Source organism: Pleurodeles waltl, chromosome 12, assembly GCF_031143425.1.
Source record: "Pleurodeles waltl isolate 20211129_DDA chromosome 12, aPleWal1.hap1.20221129, whole genome shotgun sequence".
Lineage (NCBI taxonomy): Eukaryota > Metazoa > Chordata > Amphibia > Caudata > Salamandridae > Pleurodeles > Pleurodeles waltl.
The window spans coordinates 289,677,113-289,691,208 of NC_090451.1; the positions used below are offsets into that span (position 1 = coordinate 289,677,113).

Below are 14,096 nucleotides of genomic sequence, written 5' to 3' on the forward strand. Positions count from 1 at the left end.
AAAGCAACACATGCTACATCGTTACTAATATGATGCTATCAATCTAGAAATTGAATAGATAGCTACAAGGTGCCAGCTTTGGGTTTCTTGATAGTTGTTTGTGGTATGCTTCTGAGGATACTGCATGGGGTGTATTCACAGTGCTGAAAGCTTTGGCAGCGTGTGGTTACAGACAAGATAAGTTGGTGAAACTCTGCCTTCCATTTATCGGTGCAAGGATCCAACCACACCTGGTGTATCATAGTTCTTAAATAGGTGATCAGGTTAAGGAACTTTCATGTAATGTTTGAAACAGCAATAAACAATGAACACAACACCCCAGTAAGAGAAAGATTACTCGAGCCTTGGTCGTAAATTCAGCACGTGACCAAATTGAGTGATCTCAAAAAAATTTGCCTCTTTGGATTGATTTGCCGAAACTGATAGTGCTGATACCCAAAATAACTTAAAAGTCTTTATTAGGAGGGCATATGCAGAAACAGCAATATTGAGCTGAGGCCATGACTTAAATCCACCTTTACCCCCTGGCGCCATTTGTAACCTTGACCAGAACATATTATTTCTGTGTCTTAGGCAATTGTGATTCATAACAATGTGGGTCTGCCCTCAGCATTCCCGCCACCGGAAAGTGGAGCTACCTCTATGGAGAGGAGCTGTGCAGAGACGGGCGGGTCATCAGGTCGTTGTCTCCTGGAAGTAGCTGCTGTGTCCAGTCCAAGCGCTGAGCACTGAAGTCTGGAACGTGGTTGTGTGTACACACGACACACAGGGCGCAACCGGTGTTTTTCACACACGGAAAGATGCCGCACAAAAGAAGTGATTATTGTATTAAAGCAAAGTTTTCATGAATAAAATATGTCAGGAGCCTAAACCATTAGCTTTTGTTACCAAGCAACAGCCACAACAACATATAAATAGATGTGCGGGCTCAGATCCTTTTTAAGCTATCCATCAACCTGCTGTCTGCTACACGGCGCCTTCAATATGTATACGGTGTAACAGCTGAGCACCTCCCCGGTGCCTGAATTATGGTCCCTGTTATCCTCCGGGGGCACATTAAGTGATGTACAATCGGACTGCACCACACAGCTGCATATTCAGTGATGCACCGGCGGACTGTGCACATCCAGCAACAACATACCGTAAACTGCCCCATTCACATGCATCTCCAGTGATGTACCGACATACTGTAGCTCCCAGATGCACATCCAGCGATATACAGGTGACCTGCCCCACCCAGATGCAGATCCAGTGATATATTGACATACTGTACCTCCCAGATGCACATCCCGTGTTATACCGACAAACTCTCCCACCCAGGTGCATATCCAGTGAAACACAAGCAGACTGTACCACCCAGCTGCACACTCAGTGATGCACCGGTAGTATGTGCACATCCAGTAACATACGAGCAAACTGTCCCACCCAGACGCATATCCAGTGAGATACGGACATAGTGTACCTCCCAGGTGCACATCCAGTGACAAGCTACCAGACAATACCACTCAGCCACACATCCAGTGGTATACCAACAGACTATACCACCCAGCTGCACATCCAGGGCATACCAACAGACAGTCCCACCCAGCTGCACATCCAGTGGGATACCAACAGACTGTACCTCCCAGCTTCACCGCCTTCCAGATGCACAACCAGTGCTATACCAGCAGACAGTACCATCCAGCTGCACATCCAGTGGTATACCAACAGACTGTACCTCCCAGCTTCACCGCCTTCCAGATGCACAACCAGTGCTATACCAGCAGACAGTACCACCCAGCTGCACATCCAGTGGTATACCAACAGACTGTGCCACCCAGCTGCACACTCAGTGATACACCGGTAGACTGTGCACATCCAGTAACATACCAGCAAACTGTCCCACCCAGACGCATATCCAGTGAGATACGGACATAGTGTACCTCCCAGGTGCACATCCAGTGGTATACCAACAGACAGTACCACCCAGCTGCACATCCTGTGGTATACCGATAGACTGTAGCACCCAGCTGCACATCCTGTGGTATACCGATAGACTGTACCACGCAGCTGCACATCCCGTGCTATATGACCAACTGTCCCACCCAGAAGCATATCCAGTGGTATACTGACAGAATGTATCACCCAGCTGCACATCCAGTGGTATACCAACAGACTGTACCTCCCAGCTTCACCGCCTCCCAGATGCACAACCAATGTTATACCAGAAGACTGTACCATCCAGCTGCACACTCAGTGATACACCGGTAGACTGTGCACATCCAGTAACATACCAGCAAACTGTCCCACCCAGACGTATGTCCAGTGAGATACAGACATACTGTACCTCCCAGGTGCACATCCAGTGGTATACCAACAGACAGTACCACTCAGCTGCACATCCTGTTGTATACTGACAGACTGTACCACCCAGCTGCACATCCTGTGGTATACCGATAGATTGTATCACCCAGCTACACATCCAGTGGTATACTGACAGACAGTACCCCCAGCTGCATAGCCAGTGGTTTACCTGCAGACTGTACCCACAGCTGCACAGCCAGTGGTTTACCAAAAGACAGTACCACCCAGCTGCACATCCTGTGGTATACCGACAGGCTGTACCCCCAGCTGCACATCCAATGGTATACCGACAAACTGTACGACCCATCTGCACATCCTGTGGTATTCCAAAAGACAGTACCTCCCAGGTGCACTACCCCCCAGATGCACAACCAGTGGGATACCAGCAGACATTACCACCCAGCTGCACATTCAGTGGTATACCAACAGAAAGTACCACCCAGCTGCACATCCAGTGGTATACCAACAGACAGTAGCACCCAGGTACACATCCAGTGGTATGCTGACAGGCTGTACCCCCAGCTACACAGCCAGTGATTTACCAACAGACAGTACCACCCAGCTGCACATCCTGTGGTATACCGACAGACTGTACCACCCAGCTGCACATCCTGTGGTATACCGACAGACTGTACCACCCAGCTGCACATCCTGTGGTATACCGATAGACTGTACGCCCAGCTGCACAGCCAGTGATTTACCAACAGACAGTACCACCCAGCTGCACATCCTGTGGTATACCGACAGACAGTACCACCCAGCTGCACATCCTGTGGTATACCGACAGACTGTACCACCCAGCTGCACATCCTGTGGTATACTGACAGACTGTACCCCCAGCTGCACATCCCGTGCTATACGACCAACTGTCCCACCCAGAAGCATATCCAGTGGTATACTGACAGAATGTATCAACCAGCTACATATCCAGTGGTGAAAGAACTGCACCACCCGCGGGTGAGCTATGACATTTGGGCTTGGTTTTGATTCCTCTATGCTAAATGAGTGGCGACGTTCTTCTAGATATTCTGTGAGTGAAAGTCAAGATATCTCCGTACACCTCCAAAAGCCACACACAATTGTACTCACGGTCCCTCACGTTTGTTCATGCACTAATGGTGTTAAGCAAGACTGTGAATTGGCTTGCACAACTGACACACGTTCCAGGTGAGATAGCATGGTACCTGCCTCTGCTCCGTCTCGCACGTGCTGCAACGGAACGTGCACAGAGACGAGTCCTAAACTTTTTTAAAAAGTATGCCAGCCATAATTCACAAAGGAATTTTTAGCCAACTACATTAGTCATAAAGTGTAACACAGACAACCGCTGGGGCTTAGAACGGGCACATCAGCGTAAGATTCGAAGCGGAGTTCACTCTCGTAAACACTGAAACAGGATGGGCCGTGAGCCTACTGACAGACTTTGTGATGTGCCCAATGACTATCTACCCCTGTGTGTGACTGACAGGGCCTGGCAGTCCTTATACATCACTGTCTGTCTGTCAGGATTTGTCTGGGGCTTAACGGACTCAGCCCCAGCCCACCTAGCCTTGCGTGATAGGGGACTGACGGTGCCCCCACCCTTTCTGATGCATCAATATTTACTAATATTTCACAGTTTTACTATGTGGACGTCTTCGTCTGCCGGGACGATGCATTTCATTCCAAATAACTTTTACAATAATTATTTTTTTTTTAAAGTTATACTTTGCATATTTTTGCCCTGCTGCGCTGGAAGTCACAGAGGGCTAAACACATCCTTACCTCCCCCGTTTTTGTAGCAGAGATAGGGGAACCTCCAAACGTTGGCGAGGTCCACCGAGAAGCCGATGACGGAGAGCAGAAAGTCGATCTTTTTGCCCCAGGTCTCCCGGGCAGGCTCCTCGGGGCTGGAGGTGGCCGCAGTATAGCGGGGTGAGGAGGCTGAGGTTCCCGCCAGGAGGGTGCTGCTGGTGTACTGCACGCCGTTCTGCTCCTTCACCAGAATAAGCTCCACGTCTTTCTTCTCGGCCGGTCCCTCCCTGAAGGGGGCCACGGCCGACAGCTTGTGCTCCGACTGTCCCTGCTTGGTCATCCTGACTTTTCTCATCCAGAGGATACGCAGCAAAGTCCCGGCCAGTCCGCTCTAATGACGTGAGACCCAGGAGACCGTCGACTCTGGTCGGACAGGAGGCATAAGAGTCACTTCTGCTGCCTTCCTCGCGCCCGAACTGTGGATAGAAAAACCCCAAAACACATGAAACAGCAACAGGCAGAGGCAGCATGTGAGCTCATCCGAGGAGGCAGGCAGCCCTGTCACCTGAAGACTGCATAGCCCACTTATGATTGCCTGGGAATCCTGCATTCGTGGTCTATAGACTCGTGCGCAAGAGAAGGGAGGCCCGCACCACACACAGGAGAAGCGCTGGATTGCCCAGGATGGGTAGCCTCTAAGGGAACGTGCAAAAGAGGGAAGCGCTCTCCAGGAACACGAAGCTCAGCAAGGAAGTTCGCCACAATAAACACTCTCTTGAAATCCAGCAGACCTTAGCGCGGACAGATGCGTCTTCAGGAGGTCAGAACACCACATCGCGCACAAGCGCGCCATTCAAGCCTCAGCGCTCACAGGAGAAACTTTCACACCTCAGGAGATGTCAGCGGGCCAGGCGAGCATTTAGAGCATTAGAGCGCAGGGTACACCTCGCACCTAACGTGCTCTTCCAACGCAGCGCGCATTGCCTCATTTACATTCCAGTATCTCTCAGAGTGCACAGGCGCGGCATTCAAACCTTCGCTGTAATTTAGAGGGTCGTAACATGATAATATGTAAATAATGTCTTTAAGACTTCCGTGCAAGGTAGTACTTCATTAGAAGAGCCATGCTTGCATAGTAGACGGACGCCCTGTATACTCTGATGTTATAACTGACCCGTCCTTGAACAGACTTCGCCTCCCTGGCCACTGAGTGCGCACACGGACGGTCATGCCAGGGTCTCTTCAAAGCCCACCTGACACTTACAATACCAATGATCTGGGTCACTTACCTGGTTCTGGACAGATCCCGCCCGCTGGGTCTCTTGGGCAGCGTATAGCTCCAGTGCCCTCGTGCTGCCACTTCACGGACAGGTGCTCAGAGTCTGTATTCAATCACTGGAGCGCCTCCTGTGCTTGCTTCGGATCTGGGTACTTGTAAGTCTCCCGACCCCCTGAACTTCGAGGATATGCTCCGGCCGCTTGCGTGGAAGACAGAGTTTGTTTTTAAATCAGGCTCCAATCACTCCACGTGATCCCGAGGGTCGTAAACCCTTAACACTCTCGTGCAGTCTGAATAGTCCCTCTGCAGAACGAAGACAAGATGTGGCGCCGCAGATCCCTCCACGGCGCCCACGCAGCCTCCAGGAGGGGTGCTGGAGGAGGGGGCAGAGGTGACCCCGTGTCTCCGAACTGAGCAGTGGCAGAAGTAATTCCCTGTCTGTGTGTATTTTGGCTATGTACTTTCTTTTAAATGGGAAATAGTGGGCAATCTGGAGAATGTAAAGTATGCCCCCCTAAAGGTAAAAGCATGCAATTGGATTATAGTTAACCTGACTTAATGAAGGGTCCTGGCTGGACACTTTCACCCTTAATGGGGAGGGACAGCACGCGGCTCCCTGTCACAGGGGCACAATGCATTGAACAGGCGCCCCGCCTGTGGCGGCCACTGCACTTTACCGTACGCTTTGAGTCATTATATCACCTGTTTTTCAATAAAGGGCCAGCAGCACAGATAAAACCATACACGCGCGCGCAAACCGATCTCACAGGCAGTATACACCACTCACTGCACTTTTTCACCACAGAAAGAGTGTACAACGCACACAAACTACAGACACATTGTGCGCTTCCCTTTCACACATATACATAGGCATTGCACACATCCTCCACACATGATACGTGCACACGCACACCATAAACACGTACATTACAACATATGGAAAATAAATACCCCACTCAATGCACATGCGCTAAACATAGACAGTACACGTTATACAGCTTCCCTGCGAGAAGACTTTACATTTCACACAGTGGTACTTCCTTAGGAAAAACGCATGTACACAGACCACATCTTAGCTCGCACACACATTTTACACTGGACCACGAAACATACAAACTATACACTCAGCAAACACACAAATCTAAACATGCACACACATACTCTCCGTACCACAAATGCACACCACACATACAAAGGATCGGACTCGTGCTACAAATACACTGTACCCACCCGCTACACAGTACACAACACACAAACACTATACACGCCACAGAAATACTACACAACGCGCACATACAAACACACATGCACACACGCACCTATTCAACCCATGGTCTAGTCATCTATGTAATCCTGCATGAGAGACATATGTGAGGAAACCATATTTCCCCATACTCTCAATTTTTCAAAACCTTATACAAAAGTCTGAGAGATGCTTGAAAACAGAGGCGCTTGAGGAAGCCCCTCCGTCCCAGTCAAAACCACAAAACGATTCTCCAACGAACAGGAGTTTCGATACATCACCGCTGGGCACACGCGTCAGAAATAAAAACATACATACAGAGACATGCCAACCATGTCACTACCGCTGTCAGTATTGCATTTCGTATTCGTGTTCACATTTACTCTCTCTGGCTATACATTCATGCCATCGGCGAGCTTTCAGGGGCTGCCAGGCTCCTCAGTCCCCGCCGCTGATTTCCAGTGGTCTGGAGGCGGAGTCTTTACAATTGAACCGCAAGGGGTGTCACAGGTGAGGAAAGCCTTGCTATGGCTACAAGTGGCCTCCGCGCAGCCGCACCGCTGACTAGCGCGTTCTCTCAACTTGAGAACTTCAAGGCGCGTAAAAAGCAACACCTGAGTGTCTTCAGCGTCTCGTCATACTTACAGTACGAGCACGTCTTATCCAAGAAAATAAAGCTCCTTTAAACATGGGACTTGCAAATGTGAGCAATGGAGGACCAACTTCATCCGCAGCGTTGACACAGTTATGCGCCGATACAAGGCACTTGACGCGCCTAATGCAGCACATCCTGACGCAGTATTTGAGCACTGCACCATGTTAACGCACATCGTAATAGCTTATGTGGCAAAAGCAGGAATCCATTACTATGCAGAAACCTCAAACCAAAGAATATGATAATTCTAATGCCCCTTACTATGCTATATTTCAATTCCAATGTTTATTCTTTAAATTGTTTAACTTCGTCATAAAACAATATGTTCGATTCAGTTTAAAGAGCAACGACTAAATATAGAGAGAAACAAATAAAATAGAGAACATTAAGAATAAAAGTTGGCCTGCAAATATCATTCTAGGTATCATCATAGACGGAGTACGCCCATTTAGCAACTAAAATAATTTATTTATTCGTTGTATCATTTTTTTTGTACAGCAGAGCTGCACCTTAGCATTATTAGCGTGTTTTACCCATAAAAGTAAATAGCATCACTACTATTTTAGAAGAGAAGCAGGTAGGGACTTGAGTCATGTAAGAAAAAAAGTAAAGGGGGGGACTTATAAAGCAAATTTAATTTAGGTAAAGGCAGGATACATGAGTTTTAGCATTCTCCTGCAAAATAAGTTTGGTTGGATTCTATGCAGTGAAGAAAGGGAGATCAAACATTTGGTTGCAGCACCTGTGAAAGATTAGTTAAGAGGTAGGGGTGCTTTGAATTTAGTTCTTTGCTACTGAGCACTACCGTTCACTAGGGATAGTGAGCAGCTTGCCCAGATAAAGTGGATTTTACAAATGATGAGCCATGTACCCAAGGCACAGTGTTTACAATAGATTTCCACTGTAAGTATCTTGACATAGGACTAATTTGGTAAATTTTCCTCCAGGAGTGAAGTCTGCCATGGGGTTAGGAATAACTTTGATCAGGATGAGGGAGTATTGGAGAACACCAGTCAGATTGGTATTACCTCAAGCCAGGCAAGATATCACTACAGTACAGGAGTAATCATTACGCTTCAATTCATCAAGACGTGTTTTGTTAAATTTATTTTTAAAGATAAAAGTGATTTAGGATAAAATATATCTTTAATAAGATGTAAAAAAAAAATCTTTAAACAACCAATACTTTTAAGGGTGTTGGACGATGCTTGGATAATGTTTAATCTTGATGCTATGGGATTTGCATATTATTCTCCAGTGCACCATTCTAGATCTAGGATAGATTATATATTTGTGACTCAAAATATTCTGAAATCTGTGGCATAGCCTGAAATTGGCCCTATTCTCATTTCAAATCATACCCCAGTCATAGCTGATACAGATTTACTGTCAGACAGTAAACGTCCCAATAGATCGAATTTCAATAATGCATTGTTACATGATACAATAACTCAATGCAAATAGCGTATACCACTTTTAGAAAGTGAGCCTTTCTCTGCTCTTACTGCTCTGTGTGCCTTAGAGGCTGTCTCCAATACACATCTGGGGTGGATGAGAGCTACACTTTGTGCAATCCCTCTAGACAGCCACAAATCAAGGAAGATTAGGAGTGTCTGAGCACTAATATGCATTCTGATGGCTCTTCCTGGGCAGGAAGGGAGGAGCGGGGTAACACTTACACCTGACTAGGGAGTGCCTGTCCCCACACAATGGGCTAACTACCCCATACTGATAGAATGAAGCCAGGGCTAGGAAGAAAGGACCTCTGTGCACTTCAAAGACCCTTAGTTGAATTCACCTCTACTTGAAAGGCACTTTTGGGTATAAGTACTGGGCCTCTGGCCCTACCAAGACAGTACACTACTGGAATTGTGAAGAACTCTGCCAGGAGTAGGGACTGCTATGCTACATGGAGTGCCACTCTGCTGGACTGCTTTCCAAAAAGGACTGCTCTCTGTTTTTTTTTAGTTACCCTGCTGCATACTGATCTCTGCCATGCTGAGAAAGGACTTGACCCCCTTTAATGAACCTAGAGTGACTCCAAGGGCTTGTAGGCTTACTCCATGTTCTTCTGCAGTGTCAGGGACATCAAAGACTGCCTGCAAACATCACCTGGACTTCGTCTGCTGTATGTCCTGTTCTGCCAAGTAGTGCTAATCCAGTCTTGGGCCCTTAGAAGTGAGCATCTGTGCTCCGACTCAGGAAAACCAATGCATTGATGACTGTATGCGATCAGAACCAGCGCATTTCCACTCAACACCAATGCAGCACCGCTGTTGCCCGAGCCGAGGACACCGCATTGTTGACTGCGCAACACATCATCCCCAGATTTCAATGCATCTTCGAATTTGCGTGACTCTGCACCAACACATCGCTCCAAACCAGCAGTTCAACAATGGTGCATTGCCTCAATGCCCAGCACTACCTGATCTTCGATGCATCCTCAATGTTGCACCGCTCAGAACCAAGCATCACCTACATCTCCTCTATCAACAGCAGTGCATCCACTCCTCTGCTTCCCGTACCGAGTCCTCAGCCTCGGCGCTCCTTTTAGCTGGCCTGCCCTCCATCGTGGTCGGCCTAAACTTTGGATTCACCCCAATCCAGCACAACCTCAAGTAGCCTTTTAGCATTATTGACTTCTAAGCACTACTTTTTGATTTTATCTTTAAAAAATCATATCTCAACTTCTAATGATTGGATTCTTTTGGTTTTGTTTTACTCATTAAAATGTAATCTTTTTGTCTAACCCTTCGTGGAGTTTTTTTGCAGTGTTTTCATTGTGTTACTGTGCGTGTGTGTTGCACAAATACTTTACACAGTGCCGCTTTAGGATACGCCTGACTGCTCTGTGCCAAGCTACAAGAGAGTGAGCATACGTTATCTTTAAGTGTGTATATAGCTTACCCTGACTAGAGTGGTGGTTCTTCTATATACAGGGTGAATACTCTGACAACCATACACCCCAGTTCTAACTCTGATAAATATGGTAACAGTCATTATACTAATTCAGGGATTTTGGACTGTTCTCTGGAATATTACAAGCAACTCTACACTCCAGACCGTTCTCAATCAAAAGTTGCATAGCAATTTTTTAAATTCTATTCTTAAAAAACAAGATCAATCTGTTAACCTTTTCTCACCTTTTCTCACTAGAAAACTATATATTGGCTGTTGAGATCAAGGCACTATCAATAACCTACCTAAAGATAAAGTCCCAGGCCCAAATGATTGCTCCGTAGAATTTTACTTCCAATTTTCGAAGATTCTAGTCCCAAAAAGATTTCTATTACTCCAACACGTTCTCTCCATAAGTAAAGTTAACAGCACCTCCCTGGAGGCTATGCTTTGCTTGAGTTCTAAGACAGGCAAGAGCTTTCCCTATGTGGAAATTATAGGCCCATTTTGTTTCTTAATACTGACAGTAAGATATTTGCAAACATATTGGACCTATGTAGCAATCACATTATTCCTGTTTTAATTAGTACAGAGCTATTTGATTTTGTAAATGAAAGCTATATTACTGCGAATTCTAGAACTTTTCTGAACATCATACACTCAGCATCCAAAAACAACACTCTCACTGCAGCTATAACACAGGATGCCAAAAAACATTTAATTACATTAATTGGGATTTTATGATTAGAGCTCTGAAATAGGATGGTTTCAGTCCTAAAATTGTACAAAATAGTGGCTTGTTTTAGTCCTTACCCACAACCTTTATTTTTGTTAACGGATTACAACTGTCTCATTCACAGCTGCACAGCAGTATCCTAGAAAGATTGTAAGTTAATTGTAGATCATGCACATTTCTAGGTTACAAATACAAGGGCACTGAGGTCAAATTTACAGTTTATGCAGATGAGGACCTTCTATTTAAATCTGAACCTCAGAGTTCTATACCAGATTTTTTTCGTTTGCTAGCAGAATACATCTGGACATAAATTGGATATTGATAAGTCAGAAGTTGTACCTCTTAGTAAACTGACTCAAAGTGATGTTTGATAATTCTGGCTTTACTGGAATTTTACTAGTATTTTAAAAACATAAATTGCTTTGTTTCATGTACTCTGTTTCCATGCAAGATACTATTGCTTTTAACATAGACAGAGTTAAGCAACATTTCATACCTTGTCTGAGGAATGGTCACCTTTATTTTTATCATGGTGGGGTAGGTTGGACACCATTAACATGATGATGTTACCAGTTACTTCTGTTTATCCCTCTGTGTGAAACTTCATCAGTATTTGTTTAAATCAATAAATAGAATTATGTTAATGATTTTGTGGAATAATAAAAAAGCACACATACCATTACATAATCTTCAACAACATAAAACCTCTGCTGGAGTTAACTTTCCCAACTTTATAAAATAAAATGACATGCAGATTTGATCTACTTTAGTGGATCAACTCACTTCTACCCCCATTATAAGGCAAAAGTTGCAACACTACCTAACAACGCCCTTTACATTTAAAGACATGGTTTATGTCTTGCATCCGCCTAATTTTTATCTATTATCCCTTTAATGTACACCGTTCTCCCAATATTTGAGGGGCCAGAGTTAGATTAATAAATATGATTCTTCCCTACATATGTAATTTCTCTAGTGTTTGTAGGGCTTGAGTAAGAACAGTAAATCACATCTCCTACAACAAATGCACTTTCCACAATGTTTGTGGAATTGGAGTTGAATAGTATATGTGTCTCCCCACAATATATTATCTTCCCATTATGGTAATGGATTTGGACTTAGACTACAGAACTAGACCACCAATAATATATATATGTTCCCCAATATTTGTGGTTTTGAACTTGGGGGCATATTTACAAGAAATTACACATTGCTGTGTTACAGCAGCAATGCATCAAAAGTAGTTACAGTGCACAGGAATCCCTTATGATGCCATGAATGCACTGTATTTACAATACGGGGCACCATGGCACAAGAACCCAAGGTCAGTCAGAAATGTTGACACATTTGTGGTAAGTTTGCTGTAACAAATCAGCCCCAAAAGTGGCACATCACTAAAGTTGGCCTCCCAACTACGCAACTTCAGTGATGCATAAAAATTTAGAGGTGCTGCATCAGTTTTAAATTACACAAGTAGCCTAATGTTTTAGGAGCAATATAACAGACTGTAAATGGTGGAATATCACCTTCTTCACTTTTACATTGGCCCTGGATGTAGGAGATTATGTATGCAGTATGACTATATGTCACAATACAGTGGGCATAGTCTACTTAAGTGTATATAGAGACCTGAGTATGTGTGACAGAGTGAGTGACAGTATAATGTAAGTGAATAGAAGTATATGTTGCAATGTGAAGTGCCAATACATGTATTACCTACCTCATGTGTGTACTTGCCTGCTGTCCTTTGCGGTATGCAGGCCTTGACTTGAGGACCCCTTCCTCCATTGACTATTCTCGCCTCTCCCTCACAAAAGGTATACAACGTCACATTGCCTTACTGCAGTGGATGAGGAAATCATAGTTGCCATAGTCCCAGCTTGGTCAAAGGGTCAAACAACTTGATTGTCATATGTGTAGACCCACTACTAATAGAGGGGGAGTGAAATACAGACATATTCCAGTGTGTAAAGTGACTTCAGCTGGTCAGTTTTCTATTGAAAAGCCACTGTGTCATTTTTACACCTGGGTTAAGGAGGCGTAGGAATTTTGACGCATTTTGGGCTAAGCACGTTATTTGCCAATGATGCATCACTTTAAAAAAAACATGTAAATATGGATGCGTCAGTTCTGCATGATATTTTAAGAGGAAGCGCCTACCTTGCATATCATTAACGTTACCTGGCGCAGTCTGTTGAACTGCTCGTAAACAATGAAGCAGGACAGAGAAAAGTGACACATCATGCCTAATGAGTCACTTTGTAAATATGGAGCACTGAATGCGCTGCATAAAAAAATGGCTCAGGGTGGCACAAGCTCCTTGTAAATATGCCCCCTAGTTCATATGGCCTCAGAGAAAATGTGCACTTTCCCAAATGTTTTTAGGGTCGAGCCTGCGTTGCATGCGCTCGCGCATGCGTACAGCAGCGAGACGCTTTAGTTATTAGAAAAGGGCTCGGAGCCCTGTAGATGTCACGTCAGTGTGTTTCATTGGTTGGTGGGCTTGCCTAGTAAAATCTGCTTGCTTTCATAAGTGGAAGGCATGCAGACGTCATGCCTTTTCCGGTGGTTAGCCCTCCTCGAGCGCAGCAACCAAGTACAGAAAACATGCAAGGCTCGCTGTTTTCTGTCGGATCGTGGACTACTTTTTCACTATTTTCCTAGCGCGATTTCACTTGGCAGAAGTCGAGCGCTTTACACAGTTAATTTCACTTTTTCGGGTTACGTACATAAAAGCACTTTTGCCGATGGATGAAAAGTCGGGTGAGGAGTTTACAACGCTATCAGCTCTAACATGAGCAAACGCAAGACCCATTGCATTGTAAATGCTTGTTGGGATTGGAGTTGGAACAGTAAAGTGGCTGCTTCTAATACATACACTTTTTTCAATGTATGTGGGATTGGTGTTAGAATAGTACATGTGAACCCCACCTCCAATACATCCACGTTTTATAATGTTTGTGGGATTAGATGTGTAATAGTAAATATGACTTCCTCTAATTTAGTCGCTTTCCCCTGTGTTTGTTTAGAATAGTAAACATGACTAACTATGCCATATGCATTTTTAATGTATATGAGAGTGGTGTTAGAAAGCTAATTATAAACCACCCACTCTAATATGTACACTTTTATATATGTTTGTGAGATTAGAACTGAAAGAGTAAATATCAAACTTTCAGGTCTATGCACTTTGCCCAACGTTTGTGGG

General features: G+C 45.0%; 1 protein-coding gene across 1 annotated transcript in view; it reads right to left on the reverse strand.

Annotated features, from left to right (window-relative positions):
* The window catches only part of SLC6A2 (solute carrier family 6 member 2), an 821,779-nt gene extending 815,896 nt beyond the window's left edge, over positions 1-5,883 (reverse strand). The window contains exons 1-2 of the mRNA XM_069216273.1: positions 5,367-5,883; positions 4,108-4,553 (exon numbers count right to left, since the gene is read on the reverse strand). Of these exons, the coding sequence (XP_069072374.1) occupies positions 4,108-4,432 (325 nt within the window). The 5' untranslated portion in view covers positions 4,433-4,553; positions 5,367-5,883. The remainder of the gene's footprint in view (positions 1-4,107; positions 4,554-5,366) is intronic.
* Positions 5,884-14,096: the final 8,213 nt, after the last annotated feature.